We start from the raw sequence: 24,135 nt of genomic DNA, 5'->3' as shown, positions 1-24,135 counted from the left end.
CGGCCATGCGCTTACAACCGATCGTAGACAAAGCATGTTGGTTTCGGTATGCCCCTACGTGTATGTTAAGATAGCTTTTAGCTTTCCTTTTTAATGCCACATTCGAGAGTTCGTCTCACAGAGTGTTTACTGTGCAGATTATAATTCAGTTTAACTTCAGGAGTTTGTACGTATTTGCACAGTTTATAATATTGGACCTCACGAGTCCCGTTATTATTATAAAGTAGTCTTGTTTAAGCGAGGAAGAGGGTTCCTTTGGACAGTCAGAAGTAGTGCATATTTATTAGCATCTTACATGTCCAAACAGTATTTAAAACGTTGAGAAAATTCTTTACTGTTTTAGTCTATAAGGTGAAATACCGCGTCAGACCATCGGGCCGCGGTTACGGTTGGCCTTTTGTGGTGTTTTACGCTAGTCCTCTCTTCCTCGCTTACTCATGTCTTTATTTATGAATATCAGTTTATGTAGTTTTATGGTTTATCATAAGGAACTGGTCGTTCATATACGAAGTGTATTAACTACTGTCTAGTACTGGAAGAGGCTGGAGACATCCCCCTCTTTTCAGTTACCTTGTAGTAGCCCGCTCGAACAATATTACTAACAAGGTTGGATTATTTCCCCCTTTTGTTAGTCTAAGTTAAGTACTATCTTAACAGTTCTAAGTACATAGGTTACAGAGATTTGGGGAAAGATGTCCCCCTTCCGTGTGCAAAAGAGGCTGGATTAATCCCCCTCTTTCGTGACCTGATTGAACTTTAAGCTTGGCTACGTATTAAGGTTATTAGGCTTTAGTTTAATCTAGATAAACTATTATATTTTATGTTCTCATTCAAGGTTTTCCATACATGAGGTAGTACCATTCTTGAACATAGTTAGCCTAGGCCTCTGTTCTTGGTCCAGACCGATAACATTATATCATAGAGTACCACCAAGTGTTAATGCCAATTATAAACGTAGTCTTGGGAACCACTTGCTATAGTGTTCCCCGACTTTACCGAAGAATTAACTTTAATCGGTAATTCTGTTTTTGGTGGTACTATACACTATAAGTTATCGCGAATGGTCCATTAACATCGTGGTTAAGATCAACCACTATCGGCCGCCATTTGCGTTTCTTTCGGTATTCCGCCCAGCATGTTCTATCATAAGCCCCCTTCCTTTCTCCCCCCGCCATGGCTTGGGGAAGATATGGAAAAGGTGGAGTGGTAGATAATTCAATAAGAATTACCTTACGGAACTCCGTTCGCCGGAGATCCACCGACGGAGACTCCGTCTTATTAAAGGTTACCATTAGAAATGTTAGTGGATTTTATCATGTGGTATGAGATGTTTTGGCACATCATCTCCGGCATTGCCTAGGCCGATTGGGAACACCTTCCCCTGTTAGGCTTTCCGTTTTCTCGATATGGTACACATCCTCAGCTCCGGTAATATGGCTCCGGTGATGTACTTCACCGGAGATTAGCAAGATTAAATATTATTCTCTAAAAAGAAATATGGATTTACCTTGTTGATACGATAGTCATTTTCTCCGGAGATCACCGGACATCCGGGATATACAGAATAAAATTGTGAATATTTCGGTTTAACATACGTTACACTCTCCGTTTAATAGTGTTAGCTACAACGAGACTTTATATGCATGCTAAGTTAAGAATACTTGCATGCTCTATTTCTAAGTTAGTTCATTAAGGAGAGTGAGTACTTATTTAAAATATTATATTACAGAAAGTCCGTTGCGCCTTCCAAGGATGCCCTGGGAATTTCAGTGATCCGGTGGGACATGACTGCTGTCGGTCCCACGCTCATTGCTCGATCTCTTTCATTGCTGAAGAAGGCCAGACCCCGTACATGATCTGGTTCCCGGAGTCTTGCGCATGGTGTTTTGAGTTGACCTCAATCTTGTTAAACGATGAGGTAAGATCGAGTAACAAATGGGTATACAATTCTTGATTGTTTGATTAATATAGACATAATTATAGTTTAAGTGTTAGTCAATGCGACCCGTTTATTCCTATCCCCTCTTACAGGCGGATGAGGAGAGTTTGAAGGCGGCCAAGGCAAGTCTTCGACAGTGGGTGTCTGGATTCGGCCGTAATGCACCACAAGGTTGCCCTTATGTGTTGGATAACACTTTAGCTACCCGTCTGTTCCCCGGTTCTCCGTCGGCTGGAGTAAAGAGTGAAGTAGCTGCTCCGATTATAGAAGCCATTCGAGCGGCTATGGCTCCAAACCAGGACGACCAACAACTGACGGGAGATGTGGCTGCTCTAGACATCCATCTAGAACCGATGGATGAGCAGGTAGGTGGCGTAGAGGTTCCGGCAGGATCCTTCATTTCTCCTACCCCCTCTTCTTCTTCCTCTTCTTTTCTAGGCTTCGATAAATCTGTTCCTTCACCTTGGGAAGGTTCTAGGTCAGTCCGACCCAAGGTGAAGCCTTTGAAGGCATCAAAGCCTTCATCGAAGGCGTCTAAGTCAACTCCGTTGGCGAAATCAGCGTCGTCTCCGGCCCCTAGGCCATCGACGTCGTATGATTCTTCGCCAGCTGCCAAGGCACCTCCTCCTTCTAAAGGACAGAGGGGTAAGTCCGCTAAACCCAAGACGACGGAGCTTGACTTACAATCTGACCTCCTCGTGGACAAACTTTTGTCAAGGTTTAGAGAGGTAGTGGATGAGAGGCTGGATGAGAGAATTCCTCCTACTCCGGCTCCCACTCCAGCCACGCAGTCGGTGACTGACATAGTGGCGGAGCAGCTAAAGCCGATCAGAGATCTGATCGCAGGTATACTCCAATCCGGAACTCAAGCTGCTCCATCGTCAGTTCCGGATGCATCGAAATTACCGCCGTTCGATAAGAACAACCCTTGGCGGTTTGCACTCCACGCTCCATACTTGGATGGCACACTAACCCTTGAGGGTCTGGGTACTCGACCATTGTCAGATTTCGAGTTCTACCCAGAAGGACTTCAGTTTCCTTTCAATGGGTTTGTCAGACTGACGGAGAATGCATTAGTCAGAATGGATAAAGTTCCTAAGGAAACAGTTATTTTCCCGAAGGAACAAGCCCAAGCTGTCTGGGCTCGCATTATGACTGATTGGGGTTGTACAAACACAAAATTAACCCCTCACAAAGGATCGTATACGATCTTTACATCTCCACAGGACATCGCTTCTCCGTTCATTGATAAGATCACAGAGCTTACAATTCAGGCTGAGAATGATGATCTGCCAATGCCGACTCTCAAAGAGACGGATGGCTACTCCCTCTCATGCCAGCCACTAGAGAATTCTGGCAGGACGTTCCGTCGACTTTCACAGTCGGAAAACTAGACGCAGACTGTGCGTCTTCTTTGTTTTCAGAAAGACTCCCGAAACTGCCGGATAACTTACTTAAGGCAGAGTTTGAGGCAAGATCAAGGTTGGCTAGGTCCATCAACGCAGTGACATCACTGGAGTTGGTGGCCTCCATATATAAAGAAGAGCAGCTTTTCAAGGTCTTAGCGAAGAGCCTCTTACAAACTTATCAGCTGGACCTTCATGAATTCATTGCAGCCAGGAAAAGCTGCAGGAAACATGTGTTAGCTGAGGCGACTATTAGGCACGAGCCTAATAGACTGATCAAGTCTTCCTTCTGGGGAAAGAATCTATTTCCTCAAGAAGAAGTAGACAAGGTGCTACAGGAGGCGGCCAGGACGAACCAAAACCTTCGAGTTCGTTGGGGTCTCTCTTCCAAACGGAAGTTCGACCCTACAGCAAAGCACCAGAACCCAAAGAAGAAACAAAAGTATTTTACTACTTACAAGGGGTTCCGAAGTCAGCAACGACAACAAACAAATCCTCCAACCCAAGTGTCGAAACCTTCGACATCAAAAACCACTCAACCACAACAATTTATGATTGTACCCGCACCTCAGGGCGTACAGTCACCAGCCACTGCAACATGGATGTCTTCTCCGGCATTTAACCCGGCCTACGAAGCCACCGGAGCCTTTCGAGGATACCCTCGACAATCCGGTGGTAATAGAGCTAGAGGACAGTTCCGTCAACGTGGCGGACCTAGAACCAGAGGCGCAAGGGGTGGTAGAGGATACAAGCCGACCCATAATCAATGAGAAGGACCGGGTAGGAGGGAGACTGTACCGGTTCAGAGATCAATGGACCTTCAGCCCTTGGGCACACAGTATTGTTTCCAAGGGTCTGGGTTGGAAGTGGAAGAAGGGGTCCCCACCTCCTCCGGTGAATTTCTTTCAGACACCTACACCGGATCTGAAAGAATACACCAAAGATCTCCTACAGAAAAAAGCTATAAAGAGAGTAAAAAGCCTAAAATTCCAGGGACGTCTGTTCACTGTTCCAAAGAAGAATTCGAACAAAAGAAGAGTAGTCCTGGACTTGTCCAAACTGAATTCTTACATTCTCTGCGACAAGTTCCGTATGCTGACTGTCTCACAGGTACGGACCTTACTTCCCCGTGGGGCCGTCACCACCTCTATAGATCTTACAGACGCTTATTATCATGTTCCGATGGCAAGAAATTTCTCTCCCTACCTAGGCTTCCGCTTAGGCAGAAAATCCTATGCATTCAAGGTGATGCCGTTCGGCCTCAACATTGCTCCCAGGATATTTACGAAACTAGGAGAGACAGTATTACAACAACTCAGGAACCAAGGAATACTGCTAGTAGCCTACCTAGACGATTGGCTCATTTGGGCGAAAACAGTAGAAGATTGCCACAAAGCAACAAACAAAGTAATTCAGTTCTTGCAGAGTCTAGGATTTCAGTTGAACTTCGAAAAATCCCGGCTACAACCAGCAAGTCAGTTCGATTGGCTGGGTATTCATTGGGACTTGAAAGAGCACAAGCTATCTCTTCCACCCAAGAAAACCAAAGAGATAGCATTAGCAACGAAACAATTGATCAAGAACAAAATGATAACAAGACGAGCTTTAGAAAGAATTCTTGGCTTACTCCAATTTGCCTCAGTAACAGACGTCCTACTGAAAGCCAAACTCAAAGACATCAATCGAGTTTGGAAAAAGAGAGCAAAGATACATTTAAGAGACAAAGTATCTACAATTCCCTCCGTTTTAATAAAGAGACTACTCCCATGGACACAGTCCAAGAAACTGACCAAATCAGTTTCCTTTACAAATCCCCCCTCCTCAAGTGACGATTCATACAGACGCCGTCACTCAGTTGGTTTTTTTTGGGGGGGTTACTCCCAACACCAAATGTTTCAGGGAATCTGGTCACTCAATATGAAACAGTTTCACATAAATGTGTTGGAAGCAATGGCAGTGTTTCTAACCTTGAAACAATTGCATCACCACAAGACAAGTCATGTGAGGATAGTCTCAGACAATTCAGTGGTAGTCACTGCATAAACAGAGGAGGTGCAAATCACCCAATCGAATATGTTCTAGTAGCAATATTTTCCTTGGCAGCAAAAAGAAACTGGTTCCTGTCAGCAACACATCTGGCAGGAGTAAAAAAGTGTTATAGCGGACGCTTTATCCAGAACCAAGCCTTTAGAATCGGGAGGGGTCCCTAGACATGAATTCATTTCGTGGATAACAGACTAGTTCCAGATCTCCAGGTAGACTTGTTTGCGACATGCACCAACCACAAACTTCCTTGCTACGTAGCCCCCAACCTGGACCCTCAGGCCTATGCCATGGACGCATTAACCTTAGATTGGAACCACTGGCAGAAGATTTATCTGTTCCCTCCAGTGAATCTTCTGATGAAGGTGTTACACAAACTACGTTTCTTCAAAGGATCAGTGGCCCTAGTAACACCCAACTGGCCCAAAAGCAATTGGTTTCGCTCCTACTAGAGCTGAAGCTCCATCCCAGACGGATCCCACATCCAAAGTTGACACAAATAGTTCAAACTCAGACTGTGTCAGCTTCCTCAAGAGTAGTTCAAACCCTAACTTTGTGGACTTCATGAAATTTGCTGCTCATAAAGATGCAAAATATCGATCCGTGAGAACGTCTTATTCATAGAATCTGACAAAAGGGATTCAACGCTTAGGCAATATGATTCGGCTGTTAAGAAGTTAGCGGAGTTTATAAAGAATTTAGATATTCTTCAAATGACCCCAAATTTGGCCATTTCATTTTTTAAAACCTTGTTTGATAAAGGCCTAGCCGCTAGTACTATTACTACGATTAAGTCGGCTCTGAAAAAGATTTTTCAAGTTGGATTTAATATTAATTTTTAGCAGATTCTTATTTTTCATCCATTCCCAAAGCTTGTGCTCGACTTAGACCTACAATTCGTCCTCAAAAGGTCACGTGGTTTTTAAACGATGTTTTAAAACTAGCCTCGGATATCAACAACGAATCTTGCTCTTACATTTCTCTACTGAGAAAACTTTGTTTCTTACAGCCATGGCCTCAGGTGCCAGAATATCAGAATTAGCAGCTCTCTCACGTAATCCTGAGAACTTAGATTTCCTCCCATCAGGAGAAGTACTGCTCTCTCCGGATAGGAGTTTCCTAGCTAAAAATGAAGATCCTCAAAATAGATGGTCTCCTTGGAAAATTATTCCTCTACCTCAGGATACATCCCTATGTCCTGTGGTAACTCTTAAAGCCTTTTTAGCTAGATCCTCCTCATGTTCCTCTGGTCATTTATTTGCCAGAGAGAAAGGGGGTACTATCTCAATTCAAGGTATTAGACAGCAAATACTCTACTTCATAAAGCAAGCTAATCCAGAATCTTTTCCACATGCTCATGATATTCGGGCTATAGCTACCTCAATTAATTATTTTCAAAATATGAATTTTGATGACCTTAAGAAGTATACGGGTTGGAAATCTCCTCGGGTCTTTAAACGCCACTATCTAAGAAATATTCAAGCCTTAAAATTTTCCACTATAGCGGCGGGGAGTTTAATCTCTTCTGACTAACTTTCCTTACTTCAATTTCGTCCCATTCCTTATACTGTCACCTTTCTACCTGCCACTCTCGCCACGATGCCTCTCACCTCGGTAGACCAGATTTAGCCACCCAAGTATCATGCTTCTCCTTAGAATATCGTTCATTCTTAGATTCGGCTTAATCATACCTGTATATATTATATTATTAAATGTATATGATTCTTTTACATTTTTGTTTAGGTATACATATTTAGTAATTAAGTTATAATATAAGTTATATTCTTAAGTTTAGAAATTAAGATTGATGTATGATTAAGCTATATATAAGTTATATTCTTAACTTTAGACATTAAGTTTATATTCTACTATTACTTAATGAAGATTGATCTATTAATGATGTTTTCGTTATCCTTTTTTATTAATTTCAATTCATGAGCTTGGAAGGCATTCTCTGGTATTTTTTCACCGGCGAACACAGGTCGACCCAGAAAAGGGATTTTGACGGAGGAAAAATCTATTTCTGGGGAGAGACCTGTGTCGCCCGGTGAAACCCTACCCTGTTTCCCATCCCATTCCTTTCCAAGCCATTACTGAAATCTATGACAGAAGGATGTAAGATGGCGCTCGCATCGGGCGGGGACTGGGTGAGTCGGAGCGGTGTGGTGGAGACCGCTGTGTCGGCACATCCCGTGTTCATATGTTGACGAAGGAGTAATCTAATTGGAAGATGACCTGTGTTTAGTGGCTTTCACACGCCCTTTCTTTATACACGACGCCCTTGAGGTGCTCGCGCGAGGGTAGTAACCTCTGCATACCAATGGTTTAACTTTCTCTGGTATATTTGGAAATTATTTATATCAGAAAGTATTAAGAAGGACCTTTTCACCGGGCGACACAGGTCTCTCCCCAGAAACAGATTTTTCCTCCGTCAAAATCCCTTTTTCCATTGATTAATTTTTCTTTTATATATTTTTATTTTTACATTTTTTATTTCATTTTTTAATTTTAATTAATTAATTTATTTATTTATTTATTCTATTTTTGGTTTATTATCAAATTGCCCATCCTTAAATTTGGCTGGGTTATGGGTGTATGCATTAGTCTATATTAGCCCGGACTGTGAGGGTCAGTGCCATACTGGTACTATTATATTTTTAAACCATATTTTTGTAAATTAATCGTTATGTTTACTGTCACTAGTGTATTAAGTTATTTTTAACGTGCATATGTATTTTTGTTTATTGCTCTCTCTCTCTCCTCCTCTCTCTCTCTCTCTCTCTCTCTCTCTCTCTCTCTCTCTCTCTCTCTCTCTCTCTCTCTCGTAGTAGCCATCTTGCTTGGTGAGACGTACCCGCGTGAAGTCAGATTAATCAACAGATATCACAAGTTTAACATACGACTAGAATTTGAGAAATATCTAGAAGTGTTCGTGAACTATCGGTGATAAGATTAGTGTGAAAATAGTAGGATAAAGCGTCTTCTAAGTTAGTTTATCAAGTGTAATACTATAAATCAGAACAAGATGGCAGTAAGTTCCAACTGCGGGAAGAGGTGGCGTAATTTGGCGTGTTTAGCAGATTCGCAATACGATGAGGTAGCAGGAAGGGAACTGGCATTTCTCCATCTATGAAATCAGCAACAGTCCTAACCAAAAAGATACAAAAGCATTCATAGATATATTAGAAGGATATAATCCTTCAAACTGGAACAAATCTAATGAAAACATCTTGAAAATAATTGAAGAAGTTCCAAATAAAATCCAAGTGGTCAAGAGACTCATAAAGAAAATATACATAAACCAACATATTCCGACAAAGAAAATGAATAAGGTGAATCTTGTGAATATCCTCCAATTGATGCATTGGAAAGGAAAAAGAATGCCAAAAGCATGCAAACTGTGTAAGGTTTGGTATAGCATAGTCAATCCACAAACCTAATCAGAAAATGTGCTGCATGCAACATTCCGACCCATCCACAGTGTGCTGAGGTAATACAAGATTTGAGAAAAGATACAAGAATTTTTTGTTCAACATGTCTATCATGGATAGACAATGTTATTAAATCAAGATTGAATGTACAAATAGTTGAGGATGAAGAAGAAGAGGAAGAGGAAGAAGAAGAAGAAGAAGAAAAAGAAGAAGAGGAAAACGGAAGAGAAGTAAACAAAAATGAAATGACAGAAAAAAATAAGGAAAACAAAGAACAAGATAAAAGTATGGATGCAGAGATACTCATTGATACTACATATGAGGCAATAAAGCAGCATACCTACGAAGAAATAATTACGATATGACAACAGAAAAGCAAATCCCGAAGAGGCTCTACCCAGATCTACACAATGACGGGAAAGAGGAAAAAATAGACAAGAAAGACAAAATATGCAACCTTTTGAAAAGAGGGAATTGCAGATTTGGAGAAAGATGTTACTACAAACATCCTAAGAGATGTCCAAAACTATGAAATATATGGTAAATGTGGCATACTTAGATGGATATGGGGATGATTGCAGAGATCTGCATCCAAAAATATGTAAACCTAAAAGAAGAAAAGGATGTAAGTTCGACAAAAAATGCAAATATATGCACCCTGTAGCCATGAATCATAATCAAATAAATAACCAACCAAGTAATAAAATCCAAAATAAGAAAGAAACAAATAAAGAGAGAAATCAAGAATATCAGGTAAAAGAGAAAAGCAAACCACCAATGAGATATGCAGAGGTGTCAGCAAAAAATTTCAAAGCATCAGCTCCGAAATTCTACTCAAGAGATAATAACTGTATTTATTATGCAAGAGGATATTGCAGAAACGGAGAAAATTGCAGATTCAGACACAAAATGAATAATTATGATGAAGGAAGATCAAATATTATGGAAAAGTTGGATTTTTTAATGTCAGAATTTCTGGAAATGAAAAAAAGAACAACATACCAGACAAAGGAAAGAGACATGGGAAAATCCTTATTACTACCAGTATTAAATGAAGGAGAAAACCCACAAACCATCATAGTGATGAATGCGCAGGGTTTAGTTACGAGTAACTCAAAAAGAAAAATAGAGTACTTAGAAGAACTAACCCAAAATGAAAAGAAATAGATATAATTGAATATAAGTGAAAAACCTGGTTATTCCCAAGAGACTGGGAATGATGATCAAATAAAAAGGGTTCCAAACTTATAGATCAGATAGAAAAAATAGGAATCAAGGGGGAACCGCAATATATGGGAAAGACAAAAAACAAGGAAAATATATGAGAAATATAGTAACTCAGAATGTGAACTAATAGCGGTAGAATTTGAATCTGAAAAATTGATGAACATAGTAATATATAGACCTCCTAATACTAAAGAGTTTGACTTAATAATTGAAAAATTGGATGATATATGTAGAAATCACAAGGACTGGACTATTCTCTATCTGGTGACTTCAACTTTCCTTTCGTAGAATGGAAAGAACGAATAGGAGATTGTGGTTGTACTTATACATATAAAAAAGAGAGTAATAGTAGTGCAGAAGATAAGAGGCAATTTGAAAAGCTATTAGATATGCTACTAGATACAACATTCAACAAATAAATCACCTGCCAACAGAAGGAAAATACATTAGACCTAGTATTTGTGAACGAGATGAATTAGTTTAAAGAAATTAATAGTTTATAATGCGAGTATTTCAGACCATAATGTCATAGAATTAACAGTTCATTCCAAAGCAAGTGAAAATAGAGATAAGCAAGAAATGAAAAAGTGGGAAGGATATGGAAAATACAATTCTACAGTAAAAATATAAAATGGTCAGAAATTAATGAAGAATTAAACAAAGATTGGGATAACATTTTCGTAAGTGATGACATAGGGTAAATACGGAGATATTATATAAAATATTGGAGAAAATAGTGGAAAAAATATATACCGAAGAAGAAAAGTAAACATCATTCATGCATACCAAGAGACAGAAGGATCTTGTTCCAGAAAATCAGAAAGTGGAAAAAAGGTCTTGCAAAAGAAAAAAATGCATGGAAAGTTATAGAACTAAAAAGTAAGATAGAAAATGCAGAACAAAAGAGTTATACAATCAAAAGAAAATGAAAAACGGGACTTGGAAGAAAAAACCCTATTAAATATCAAGCAAAACCCCAAACTATTATACTCATATGCGAAGAAGATGAATAAAGAAGAATAGAAATAGGCCCTCTGAGAATTGAAGGGAGATTAACGAATGAAAAAAAGGAAATTTGCAACATACTGGCAGAACGATATAAGAGAGAATTCACCCCTAGAATAGATAATGAAGATAATGATATAGAAGTAAGGAAGAAAATAGTGAATATTTAGCTGACATAGAAATTAATGAGCTGATATTGTGCAGGCAATTAATGAAATTAAAAATGGAGCTGCTGCAGGGCCGGATGGAGTCCCTGCTATTTTGTTAAAGAAGTAGTTCATTCTATCGCAAAGCCACTTGCAATATTATTAAGACAAAGTGTAGATACAGGCAAGATTTATGATGAGCACAAATTAGCATATATCACCCCTACTTTCAAAAGTGGATCAAGACTAGAGGCAAGTATTATAGGCCTGTGAGTCTAACATCACATATTATGAAAGTGTATGAAAGGGTAATGAAGAAAAATATTATGAAACATTTAATAAAAAATAATTTGTTTAATAAAGGACAACACCGGTTTCGTACCCGGAAAAAGTACACAAACCCAACTGTTAGTCCACCGTGAGAACATATTCAAAAATATGAAAAGCGGAAATGAAAACAGATGTGGTTTATCTAGACTTTGCAAAAGCTTTTGACAAAGTAGACCATAATATATTAGCAAAGAAAATTAGAAAACACAATATCGTAGATAAGTAGGAAGATGGTTAAAAGAATTTTTACACAACAGAAAACAGATAGTTATTGCAAACGATGAGAAATCGGATGAAACCAAGGTAATATCCGGTGTGCCACAAGGTACGGTGCTAGCTGCAATATTGTTTGTTATTATGATTGAAGACATAGACAGTAATGTTAAGGATTCGGTAGTGAGTAGTTTCGCTGATGACACAAGAATAAATAGAGAAATTACTTGTGATGAAGATAGGAACGCTCTACAAAGAGACCTTAACAAAGTATATGATTGGGCAGAGGTAAATAGGATGGTATTTAACTCTGATAAATTTGAATCAATAAATTATGGAGACAGAGAAGGAAAGCTATATGCATATAGGGGACCTAATAATGAGACAATCACAAATAAGGAAGCAGTTAAAGACCTTGGTGTGATGATGATGAATAGGGAACATGTTATGCAATGATCAAATAGCAATTCTTTTGGCAAAATGTAAAGCAAAAATGGGAATGTTACGGCACTTCAAACAAGAAAAGCTGATCACATGATTATGCTTTATAAAACATTTGTTCGTAGTCCACTTGAATATTGCAATATGATATGGTACCCACACTATCAAAAGGATATTGCACAAATAGAGAGTGTACAAAGGTCCTTTACAGCTAGAATAGAAGAAGTTAAGGACCTAGACTACTGGGAAAGACTACAATCCTTAAAATTATATAGTCTAGAAAGGAGAAGAGAAACGCTACATGATAATTCAGGCATGGAAACAGATAGAAGGAATAACAGAAAATATCATGGAACTAAAAATATCAGAAAGAGCAAGCAGAGGTAGATTAATAGTGCCCAAAACTATACCAGGAAAAATAAGGAAAGCACACAGGACATTAATCCACTACGCACCAGCATCGATAATGCAGCGTCTATTCAATGCGTTGCCAGCTCATCTGAGGAATATATCAGGAGTGAGCGTAGATGTGTTTAAGAATAAGCTCGACAAATATCTAAACTGCATCCCAGACCATCCAAGATTGGAAGATGCAAAATATACCGGAAGATGTACTAGCAACTCTCTGGTAGACATTAGAGGCGCCTCACACTGAGGGACCTGGGGCAACCCGAACGAACTGTAAGGTCTGTAAGGTAAGGTCTCTCTGGTGACACCAGGCTATTGGCTGAAAGGGTTGGAATGAGTCAGTCACACAGCAGGTTACCAACAGTCTTTGATGCTGAAGTAGGCAGGTATATATACAGAAGCACTTTAGTTGGGGGGGGGGGGGTGTTCCAATATATCAGGATTTTCAGTATTCTGGGTGGTTGTGGTCCCTAAACCTCAGGAAAAAGGTGGGGTCAAACTGTGTGTATGTATATGTTGTATATATAGATATATATATATTATATAATATATATATATATATATATTATGATTATATATTATATATATATAATATATATTACAAATATATGTATATATATATATATATATATATAGTTATATATATATATATATATATAATTATATATATATGATATATAGTATGTATATATATATAATATAATATATATATATATATCTATATATCATATATATATATCATATATATGTATATTTATTATATATATATATATATATTATATATAATATAGAATATATTATATATATATATATTACACACACACACACACACACACACACACACACACAGTGGTCCCCCCGTACTCGCGGGGGATGCATGCAAACACCAAAGTATCCCTTAAAGACCATCCTTCATCAAATATACTTAAAATATCCTATTATGGGTCATATTAATCTTCGAAATATTATTAATACTTTTTAAAATAAAATCTTACATTTTATGGTTATACATAAATACATACTATGTATGTACTGCATGACTTAGTTACGTATGTGAAAATAATTCAGTCCCCCCATAAGTATTCAGTCATGCACGTTTTCTTTCATACTGTTACTATTTGAGAGATCCATTTTCTTTTTACAAGGGAAACAATTGTATGTGAAATCACAAATACCAAATGTCTACTTAAAGTATTATCCTACATCAAATATACCATTGAATTGGTATTATTAATATCATTTTAAAGTCATCTTAAACATTTTACCATTAGAAATATATAAACAGCCAATAGCAGAGAGAGAGAGAGAGAGAGAGAGAGAGAGAGAGAGAGAGAGAGAGAGAGAGAGAGAGAGAATAACTCCTTACGATTTATATAGATTGAAATGAACGTCTGTGGGGAACTTTTTTCCCCTCCCATAAATACATATATTTCTCCAGAGAAGAGAGAAAGAGAGGACGGTGCAATTATGTTTGTCTGTCTATCAATTCTTTTGCTGAGAGCGAGAGAGATAAAAGAAAGAAGAAATAGAAACACCAAATGTACACCGTATGTAACATCCTGCATCAAATTTACCTTAAATTATTATCATATTATTGTATTAATCTTAGAGATTGTATTAATATAATTTCAAAGTAATCCTAAACATTAGTAACCTTAAAGGTATATATTTACATACGTACTTATAACACTTGCAGCCAAGAGAGACAGAGTTACCACTATGACAAGTATCTTGTGGAGAGCAGAGAGAGAGAGAGAGAGAGAGAGAGAGAAATGGAATGATTATTTTATTTAAAATACTCACATATGAATTTTGTACTTACAGTTATAGTATTATTATTGGAAAATATTAATGATAAACTTATTACATACATGTCCATGAAAATGATCTCATCTCAGTAAGAGAGATTACATAAAACCATTAAATTCGTTGACCATTGTATGGCATTGTTACTTTCCCAGCTCCGAGCGTCACTGGAGTTATGAGGTAGGGAAATTGTTACAGAAAAAGACGAAGGGAAGAATTTTCATTTGAAATTAGTTATCATATTATTACTACTTCGATTATTATTATTATTATTATTTGAAAATAAAATAGGCACGTGCATCTACCATAAAAATTCCCTCATCTCAGTAAGAAAGAGGAGTTATCCTTACAAGTGAAATGGAAAGGTCATTTTCATCTCTTTAAAATACTACCATTATGAATTTTGTAATTACAGTTTTATTATTATTATTATTATTATTATTATTATTTCTGGGCTCAGTTCGTGTCGCTGCGTGAAATAATCCTTAAGTTCATTATTTCTAGGGTAAATGATGCTAACACATACCAGAGAAAAAACAAATTCAGGAGGGTGTCAGTATGACTGACTCGCTCACCCTAAATAAAAAGAGGGTGTCGGTATGGTATCTGGGGCGAGTGAGACCACTACCACGAACCTCTTGCCATTTAGAATTCTCCCACACCAAAATCCCCCTCCTGAGAGAGCCGACCCACAGGCGGAGGCGGCAACTACTACTACTACGCTACGCACTACGCCGACTGCTGCGCCTCTGGTGGTCATCCTTTATCGTTAGCCGATCTAGGAAGCACGTGTCACTTTTGCTCTGTGCTTTTGTGCCCTTTTTCTTTGGATTATCTCAACCATGGAACGCGCAGCTATCGCCGCAGCTAAGTTAAGTAACCCGAAAGGTTTGGATTTAGTTTTGTCAGCCAGGGACCCTTTATTACCGTTTTTTAGGTCTGAAATGGGCACCTGGTCTGGCGCATGGTGGCCACGGCTCGCCTCGTGTTCGGTTAGATTTTTCGGTCCTCTATACCGAGACATCTTTCCTAGATTTTACCTTTCATGGGTTTTGTCACGTGCTACACTAGTTCCTATTATCTTTTACATCGTATTTAGGGAATTCATAGCCTATACCTTTGATCTTAGTTCATGCATGCATGTCTCTTTGTCTAGGTGGATAGGCACTAGAGTGATTATTTTATTTTCTTATGGTCCAGCATCCTGGTTCTTGGCCCCCCTCTTACGTGTCGGCTAAGGCTAGCTTCTGAGTAGTCGGCTTGTTCCTTCAGGGATTAGCCTTATTCTCCTGGATATTCCTTTCTCTCTCACTCGTGTTTTCCCTCTCTCTCTCTCTCTTACGATGTAAAAGGTTTTATTTATTTATCATATATATTTTGTATGTCGGGTTAGCATTTAGGGCGACCAGCTTATCCTAGGCGGTTTTATTGCATTAGTTTTCGGTCTATCTACCGTTTTGTTGCATTATCGTCCCTTGGTCCTTTAGTCCACGTGGTCACTAGGCCTAGTTGGTTGTGTTGCTTTATCACCTCTGGCCCACTTGTGATCGCGTTGTCCATCTGGTCGCCCTAGTCCCAGTCCCCTTCCCTCCCTCCCGTGCGGAAGGGTGGGGTCTGTCCTGGCTCGCTTACGGTCGCTATGGCAACCATCCGAGCACCTCTCCCTTCTCCCCCCAGTCAGGGGGGTCACGGGAGTTTGGGACAGCTGGGAGCACTGATGGGCCGCATGTTGTCTCCTCGGGCTCTGGGGGAGCTCCGGCGTGGTTGGGGCGGGGGTTGGCCACCCCCCCTCCGGCCGCTTCGGTTCCTCTCCGGCGTACCTTGGGTCTGATTTCTCTCCTGTTGTTTACCCTTTCGTCAGCGGACGGAGCACCTGCTACTATACGGGTGTACCTTCGGTTGTCGGGAGGGTAGCTGGCTCCACCAGCTACTGGAGTGAGAACGATATCAGTTGGTCCTTTATGCTTTCCCTATTTTACGTATCCCCTGCGTCATCTGGCGGAACGCTTGCTTGCTATCTGGGCGCTCCTCTAGTTGTCAGAGGGGGTTTTTACGGCGGAGCTACACGCTCCACATTAATGTAAATAAATTTTCCTAATTTAAGTAGAGGGCATCCTCTCCCGTTCTCCGGCGTGGAGTACTACTCCTGAAACTTATTATGGGTGTATGAAAACATCTGGTTGGATCATACTCTTCTCTCCGGTGTACACCGGAGTTCCCAACCAGCTTATTAGGTCATAGACCTTCTTCCACAAAGACTGCAGGGGTGGACTATGCCCAGTATCTTTAAGCTACTCCGGCATGCAACGGAGTATCACAGTAGCCCTGTGAGTGTATAATTGTGATACTTATGTATCTTTTCACTTACAGGCTACTGACTGTCAGGAGGCAGGGTGCAACGCCGTCCTCCAAGACCCCTGCGGGCATGAGGTCTGCAGGACTCACGCTCCCTGCGCTACCCGCCATGGTAAGCTGACTGTCTGGCATCACGAGGCTTGTACCATCTGCTACGACTTGGTGAGCCAGTTTTTGGACGGAGTAAGTATATACCGGTGTCAGTTTCGTCCCTTACATGGCATATACTGTCACATATCATAATCTTAAGGTTAATATAGTCATATTTATCTTTGTTGTAAGGACTACAATGACCCTCTTTTCCAGGCTGCCGCCATCAAGGAAGTCGCGTCGGCTACCCTGCGAGCCTGGGTGGGAGGCTTCGGTAAGAACGCGCCGAAGGGACAGCCGTACATGCTAGATAAGAAGTTGGCTGTCCTGATCTTCCCAGGAGGGAAGTCGACGGGGTATGTGGAACCCACCGCGGCAGCTCCGACAATCGCGAGCATTCAACAGCAGGTGGAACAAGCCCTAATTGAAGGAGGAGGCCAGGACATCGTGGCGGATGTGTCAACATTGGACCTTAACATAGAGCCAATGACGGTAGGTGCGGAGGATTTATTAGTTGAGGTAGGTTTGTTGGGCGCCCAAGGGCTTCCCTTGGGTGCCTCTGGATCTTCTTCCCCTGTTCCTTCTTCTTCATCCTTCCAGGGCTTTATGGGATCTGAGATCCCTTCTAGTGCGCCTGCTGTATCTGTAGTCCCCAAAGTCAAGGGACACAGAGAGCAGAAGACCCTTCAGAAGACGTCGTCCTAAAAGACGTCGTCTTCTTCCACCTCTCGTAAGTCTCCGGCTTCCCATCCCGGAGCAGAGAAAGCGAAGTCGTCTTCTTCTTCGCACGGGAAAGGGTCGAGAGGCAAGTCCTCTAAGGAGAAGGCCCACGCTCCTGTCGAGCCAGTACCTTCTCCGGCAGCTACCGTAACTCCTCCTGTGACTCCTGCCGGGCCCAGTACATCTGGTCCCTTCGATCCTGCTGCATTTACAGCAGGAGTCATGCAACAATTAGGAGATTTGGTTGGTTCAATGAGCACGAGATTCGAGCAAATGTTCGCTCAAATCTCCACCTCGTTAAACCAGTCGGGACAATCGATTCAGAACCTGACTGAACGAATGTCCGACCAGGAGAATCGTCTGGCAGGCCTGAATCAAGCACCTCAGGCCGACCCCCCGGTAGCAGGAGCTGGACTTGCCCAGTTACCAGACTATAACACCCTTCCTTCCTTCCCTATGAATAATCCTTGGAGGATAGCAGCCTATGCGCCCTACAAGGATGGCATGATCTCTATCCCGGACTATGGAACTCGAAGGATCGAGGACTTCGAGTTCCATCCAGCCGGCTTACAGCCTCCTTTCATGGGTTACGCTAGGCTGACGGAGACAGCCTTAAATAGAGAGGATAAGATCCCCAAGGAAACAGTTCTGTATAGCCGGGATCACGCACAAAGGGAATGGCTACATTGCCTGGAGGACTGGGATTGTACAAATACCAGACTCCAGGTATTCAAGAGTCCTTTCACTATCTTCGCCACAGAGGAGGAGACACCACTCCCCTTTACGACCAAGATAGCTGAAAGCACTTTGCAGGCTATTATGAAGGACGAACCCCTTCCTCAGCTAAGGGAATTGGATCCTACGTCTCCACTCTTCCCTGCATTTGGAGATCTGTGGGAGAACCTACCGGCCACTTTTACGGTAGGCAAACTCAAGCCGGACTGTGCCATGGAGCAGTTCGGCGAGAGGTTACCCAGGTTGCCGGAGAACCTCATTCAGGCAGAGTTTGAGGCGAGAACCAGACTGGGCAGGACACTGAACACTCTGGTTATGACAGAAGTGGCTGCTCTGACTTATGGTACGGAGCCTTTATTTAAGCTCCTAGCCAAGTCACAGACGCAAATGGTACAAGCTGACCTATACCAGTTTGCATTGGCAAGAAGGAACTGCCGGAAGCATGTCCTTCAGGAAGCAACGATTCGTCACGAACCGAATAAGTCGCTTTCCTCCAATATCTGGGGGGCGGACCTCTTCCCCGAATCGGTAGTTAATGAGGTTCAACACGAGGCGACGAGGCTTAACCAAAGCCTCAGCGCTCGTTGGGGTCTCTCCGGTAAGAGGAAACCCGAGAACCCTCCCTCTTCCTTCTTCCAAGAAGCTAAAGAAGACGAAGAGGTTCCAGCCCTACCAAAAACAACAGCAGCAACACTTTGTACAAGCTGTTCCGGTTTCTCAGCCAGGACAACCGGCAGTAGCAAAGGGACAAAGTCAACCAATTCTTCTGTTGTCCCCACAAGGTCAGCCCTCGACCTCTTACACTGTTTCCCCGGCATTCAACCCAGTGTTTGAAGAAGGCCAAGCTTTTCAAACCTTCAACAGGTTTGCTAGGGGAAGCAGGGCCAGAGGGGCCTTTCGGCAGCAAGGTGCAGGAAGAGCTACCAGCAGAGGTAAGCACTTCCGTGGAGGACGTGGAGCTCACCCCGCACAACAGCAGTGAGATCTCCCAGGTAGGAGGGAGGCTGTTCCTCTTCCGCCACAGGTGGGGGTTCAGCAGCTGGGCACAGAGCATTGTGTCCAAAGGGCTGGGGTGGAGTTGGATCAAAGGTCCCCCTCCACCCAAGTCGTTCGTTCAACTACCATCAAAGGAATTGGCAGATTACGCAGAGGAGCTCCTTCAGAAAGGAGTAGTGTCGAGAGTCAAGCATTTAAAGTTTCAAGGACGCTTATTCAGCGTGCCAAAGAAAGGCTCATCAAAAAGAAGAATAATCTTAGACTTGTCCCGGCTAAACTTATTCATTCGTTGCGACAAGTTCAAAATGCTGACAATCTCGCAGGTGCGGACCTTACTTCCCCGTGGGGCCGTCACCACCTCTATCGATCTTACAGACACATACCATCACATCCCAATCGCGAGACACTTTTGCCCATACCTAGGCTTCAAACTGGGAGACCAGGCATTCTCTTTCAAAGTGATGCCCTTCGGGCTGAATGTAGCCCCCAGGGTATTCACGAAAATAGCGGAAGTAGTGGTACAACAACTGAGATCACAAGGGATAATGGTAGTAGTGTACCTCGACGATTGGCTGATTTGGGCGCCAACCGTCGAGGAATGCCTCAGAGCCACAAACAAAGTACTTCAATTTCTGGAACACCTAGGGTTCCAAATAAACAGGACAAAGTCCAGGCTCACTCCGGAGTCTCGTTTTCAATGGCTCGGCATTCATTGGGACTTAACCTCTCACAATCTGTCAATTCCTGTGGACAAAAGGAAAGAAATAGCCAAGTCAGTAAGGCAATTCCTCAAGAACAAACGAGCGTCAAGGAGAAACCAGGAAAGGATCGTAGGTTCACTCCAGTTTGCGTCGGTTACAGATGTTCTGCTGAAAGCAAGACTGAAAGACATAAACCGAGTTTGGCGCTCAAGAGCAAATGCCAAATCTCGGGACAAGTTGTCAGGAATCCCACAGATTCTTCGAAATCTTCTCCGTTCATGGGCGGAGACAAAGAACCTGTCCAAGTCAGTTCCTCTTCAATATCCTCCTCCGGCATTGATCATCCACACAGACGCCTCGCTAAGCGGGTGGGGAGGCTATTCTCAATTCAAGAAGGTTCAAGGAACTTGGTCACCCCAGTTCCGCCAGCTCCATATAAACGTATTGGAAGCTATGGCAGTATTTCCCACCTTGAAGAGGCTTCTTCCAGCAAAGAACTCTCATGATGTAAAACTGGTCTTGGACAGTGCAGTAGTGGTACACTGCATCAACAGAGGAGGATCCAAATCAAAACATGTGAACCATGTCATGGTAGCCATTTTTTCCCTGGCAAACAAGTACAAATGGCACCTATCCTCCACCCATCTAGCGGGAGTAAGGAACGTGATAGACGCCCTGTCTCAATCAGTTCCACTAGAATCAGAGTGGTCCCTGGACAACAAGTTGTTGCAGTGGATACGCCGGAGTGTCCCGGGTCTCCAAGTAGATCTTTTCGCATCTCAAGCGAACCACAAGCTCTCTTGCTATGTGGCCCCCAACCTGGACCCTGTGGCATATGCCATAGACGCCTTGTCCATAGATTGGAATCAGTGGAAGAAGATATACATCTTTCCTCCAGTGAATCTTCTTTTGAAAGTACTGAACAAGCTCAGGACTTTCAAGGGACAAGTAGCTCTAGTAGCCCCGGACTGGCCCAAGAGCAACTGGTACCGTCTGCATCTGGAATTGGGTCTTCGACCTCGACGGATTCCCAATCCCAAACTATCTCAGTCAGTACAAATGAGGACTGTGTTCGCTTCCTCAGGAATTCTCAAAACCCTAACTTTATGGACTTCATGAAGTTTGCGGCTAAAAAAGATGCAAATATCGATCCTCAGAATATCCTTTTCTTAGAATCAGATAAGAGAGAGTCAACTTTGAGACAGTATGATGCTGCTGTTAAAAAGTTAGCATCTTTCCTGAGAGAAACAAACACCACAACCATGACAGTTAATTCAGCTATATCCTTCTTCAGATCTTTATTTGAAAAAGGATTAGCAGCTAGCACTATTACCACTAATAAATCAGCTTTAAAGAAAATCTTTCAATTTGGTTTTCAATAGACTTAACAGACTCTTACTTTACGTCTATTCCGAAAGCTTGTGCTAGACTTAGACCTTCGGAAAGGCCTAGTTCAGTATCATGGTTTTTGAATGATGTCCTCAAATTGGCTTCAGACACTGACAACTCTTCTTGTTCATTCATAATGCTACTAAGGAAGACGCTTTTCTTACTGAGTCTAGCCTCAGGAGCTAGAATTTCAGAACTGTCGGCTCTTTCCAGAGATGCGGGACATGTAGAATTCCTCCCTTCAGGAGAAGTTTTGCTTTCCCCGGATCGCAGTTTTCTGGCTAAAAATGAGGATCCGTTAATGAGGTGGACCCCTTGGAAAGTCATCTAGGACATCCTCTAGGTCCTCAGGCCCACTCTTTATGAGGGAGAAAGGTGGCACTATATCAGTAAAAGGAATTAGGCAGCAGATCCTTTACTTCATTAAACAAGCAAACCCTGAATCATTCCCTAAAGCCCATGACATCAGGGCAGTGGCCACCTCTATTAATTATTTCCAGCATATGAACTTTGATGAGTTGAAAAAGTATACTGGCTGGAAATCGCCGACAGTTTTCAAGCGTCACTATCTAAAGTCCTTGGAATCTTTAAAATTTTCAGCAGTAGCAGCTGGAAACATAGTTTCCCCTGACACTGCACAGTAGTAGTAGTTGAAGATCCAGATCTCCTTTCTACCTGCCTCAACTAATATTTCCCCTAACCTACCGTTATGCTCTATATGGTCCTTTAGCCTTAGCTACTTATGATATGATGATAGTGGTGTGTCCCTTATTTTTTTGCTAGGGGCACCCACAATTTTGTTGTATATTATAATGTTACTAATGGGTGTTGCTCCCCTTATTTTTATGCTAGGGTAGCACACCTACTTGATTAAGATTTCAATTTTGTCAATAATTTTGTACTTAGTGAGTAATTTTCCCATGTATCTTGTAACTCACTAACTTAGTTCAGTTATCAATTCTAGTATAAGTTTAATTTTAAGTTAACTATAAGCCTGGTTATATATTTTAAGTTAACTTTTCTGTATGATAACTTGTAAGCTCTCAATATTATATTAGTTTCTTTTACATTTTAGTTTAATTGAGACCTTCCTTTTTTGCTATTCAATCTTGTGCTATTTCTCTGGTACTATTTCACGCAGCGACACGAACTGAGCCCAGATTGGCATCTAACGACAAGGATGACCACCAGAGGCGCGGCAGTCGGCGTGGTGCGTAGCGTAGTAGTAGTAGTTGCCGCCTCCGCCTGTGGGTCGGCTCTCTCAGGAGGGGGATTTTGGTGTGGGAGAATTCTAAATGGCAAGAGGTTCGTGGTAGTGGTCTCACTCGCCCCAGATACCATACCGACACCCTCTTTTTATTTAGGGTGAGCGAGTCAGTCATACTGACACCCTCCTGAATTTGTTTTTTCTCTGGTATGTGTTAGCATCATTTACCCTAGAAATAATGAACTTCAGGATTATTTCACTGGGCGACACGAACCCTCGCCCAGAAATAGATTTTTCCTTCGTCAAAATCCCTTTATTATTATCATTACTATTATTATTATTATTATTATTATTATTATTATTATTATTATTATTATTATTATTAAATAACTAAGAAATTATCAATAAACATTTTACATACTACCATAAAAATTCTTTCATCTCGGTAAAAGAGAGAGAGAGAAGAGAGAGAGAGAGAGAGCGAGAGAGAGAGGAGAGAGGAGACGAGAGAGAGAGGGAGGAGAGAGGGAGAGAGGAGAATAGTTTATCTCTCTCTGTTCTCTCAAAAAATACTTATAACGCTTCCAGCGAAAGAGAGGGAGGGAGTTACCACTATGACACATTATCTTGTGGCCAAAAGAGGAGAGAGAGAGAGAGAGAGGAGAGAGAGACAGAGAGAGAGAGAGAGAGAATAGAGAGAGAGAGAGAGAGAGAGTTAATCTTAATTAAAAGTGACATGGATAGATTAGTATTGTATTTCTTTAAAATACTATCACATAATATGAATTTTGTAATTACAGTTATATTATTATTATTATTATTATTATTATTATTATTATTATTATTATTATTATTATTAATATTATTATTATTATTATTATTATTATTATTACGTATTTGAAAGTATTAAAAACAAATAGTACAAGTACTATAAAAAATCTCGAGTCTCAGTAAATGAGAGAGAGAGAGAGAGAGAGAGAAGAGAGAGAGAGAGAGAGACGAGAGACCCGAGAGCAGAGAGAGATGAGAGAGAGAGAGGGGGGGGGGGAATTTCATGAGCACTTGGTGGCAGCAACAAAACAGCTCCTTCCCCCTCCTGTCACTTAACTTGATACGTATATCTGACAGTTTTAGTACCTGGAGTTAGAGAAAGAAGACTGGGATTTCCTTCATTCTTCCATAATTTGTTAAATTTATAAGCTAAAATCTTACTAATTCACTATGGTATTTTCTTTAATGAATTGATATTATTGCTGTATAAATTAATATTAATATTTGAAAATAGTAAATCATTTATTTATCATACAAAAAAACATACATCTATGTAGTGGAGAGAGAGAGAGAATTATTATTTTTATTATGTGATATCATTTAAACTTATTAAAATTAATATTTGAATATTAGTAAATCATTTTTGTATCATAAAAATGTATTTAGTCATGAAAATAAACATCAATATACACTAATTAGTCATTATTTTCATCGGAAAATTCTGCGAATGGGCGAGTCCGTCCGAGAATAATTTCTAGATAGGTTCCAAAGAAAAA

At 41.0% G+C, this 24,135-nt stretch overlaps 2 protein-coding genes across 2 annotated transcripts in view; both read left to right on the top strand.

Moving 5' to 3' along the window:
* Nucleotides 1–24,135, top strand: part of LOC135208173 (acidic fibroblast growth factor intracellular-binding protein-like) — a gene marked incomplete at its 5' end in the record, with an annotated part of 445,705 nt that overhangs the window by 303,667 nt on the left and 117,903 nt on the right.
* On the top strand, nucleotides 1,596–3,342 carry LOC135208395 (uncharacterized). Its single transcript, XM_064240519.1, has 2 exons — nucleotides 1,596–1,918; nucleotides 2,032–3,342. The coding sequence occupies exons 1-2, from the start codon at nucleotides 1,853–1,855 to the stop codon at nucleotides 3,331–3,333; spliced, it is 1,368 nt and encodes a 455-aa protein (XP_064096589.1). The 5' UTR covers nucleotides 1,596–1,852; the 3' UTR covers nucleotides 3,334–3,342.

This window comes from Macrobrachium nipponense, chromosome 35, assembly GCF_015104395.2.
Source record: "Macrobrachium nipponense isolate FS-2020 chromosome 35, ASM1510439v2, whole genome shotgun sequence".
NCBI classification, from domain to species: domain Eukaryota; kingdom Metazoa; phylum Arthropoda; class Malacostraca; order Decapoda; family Palaemonidae; genus Macrobrachium; species Macrobrachium nipponense.
Note: the sequence above shows the minus strand (reverse complement) of the source record. Positions and strands in the feature narration are given on the sequence as shown.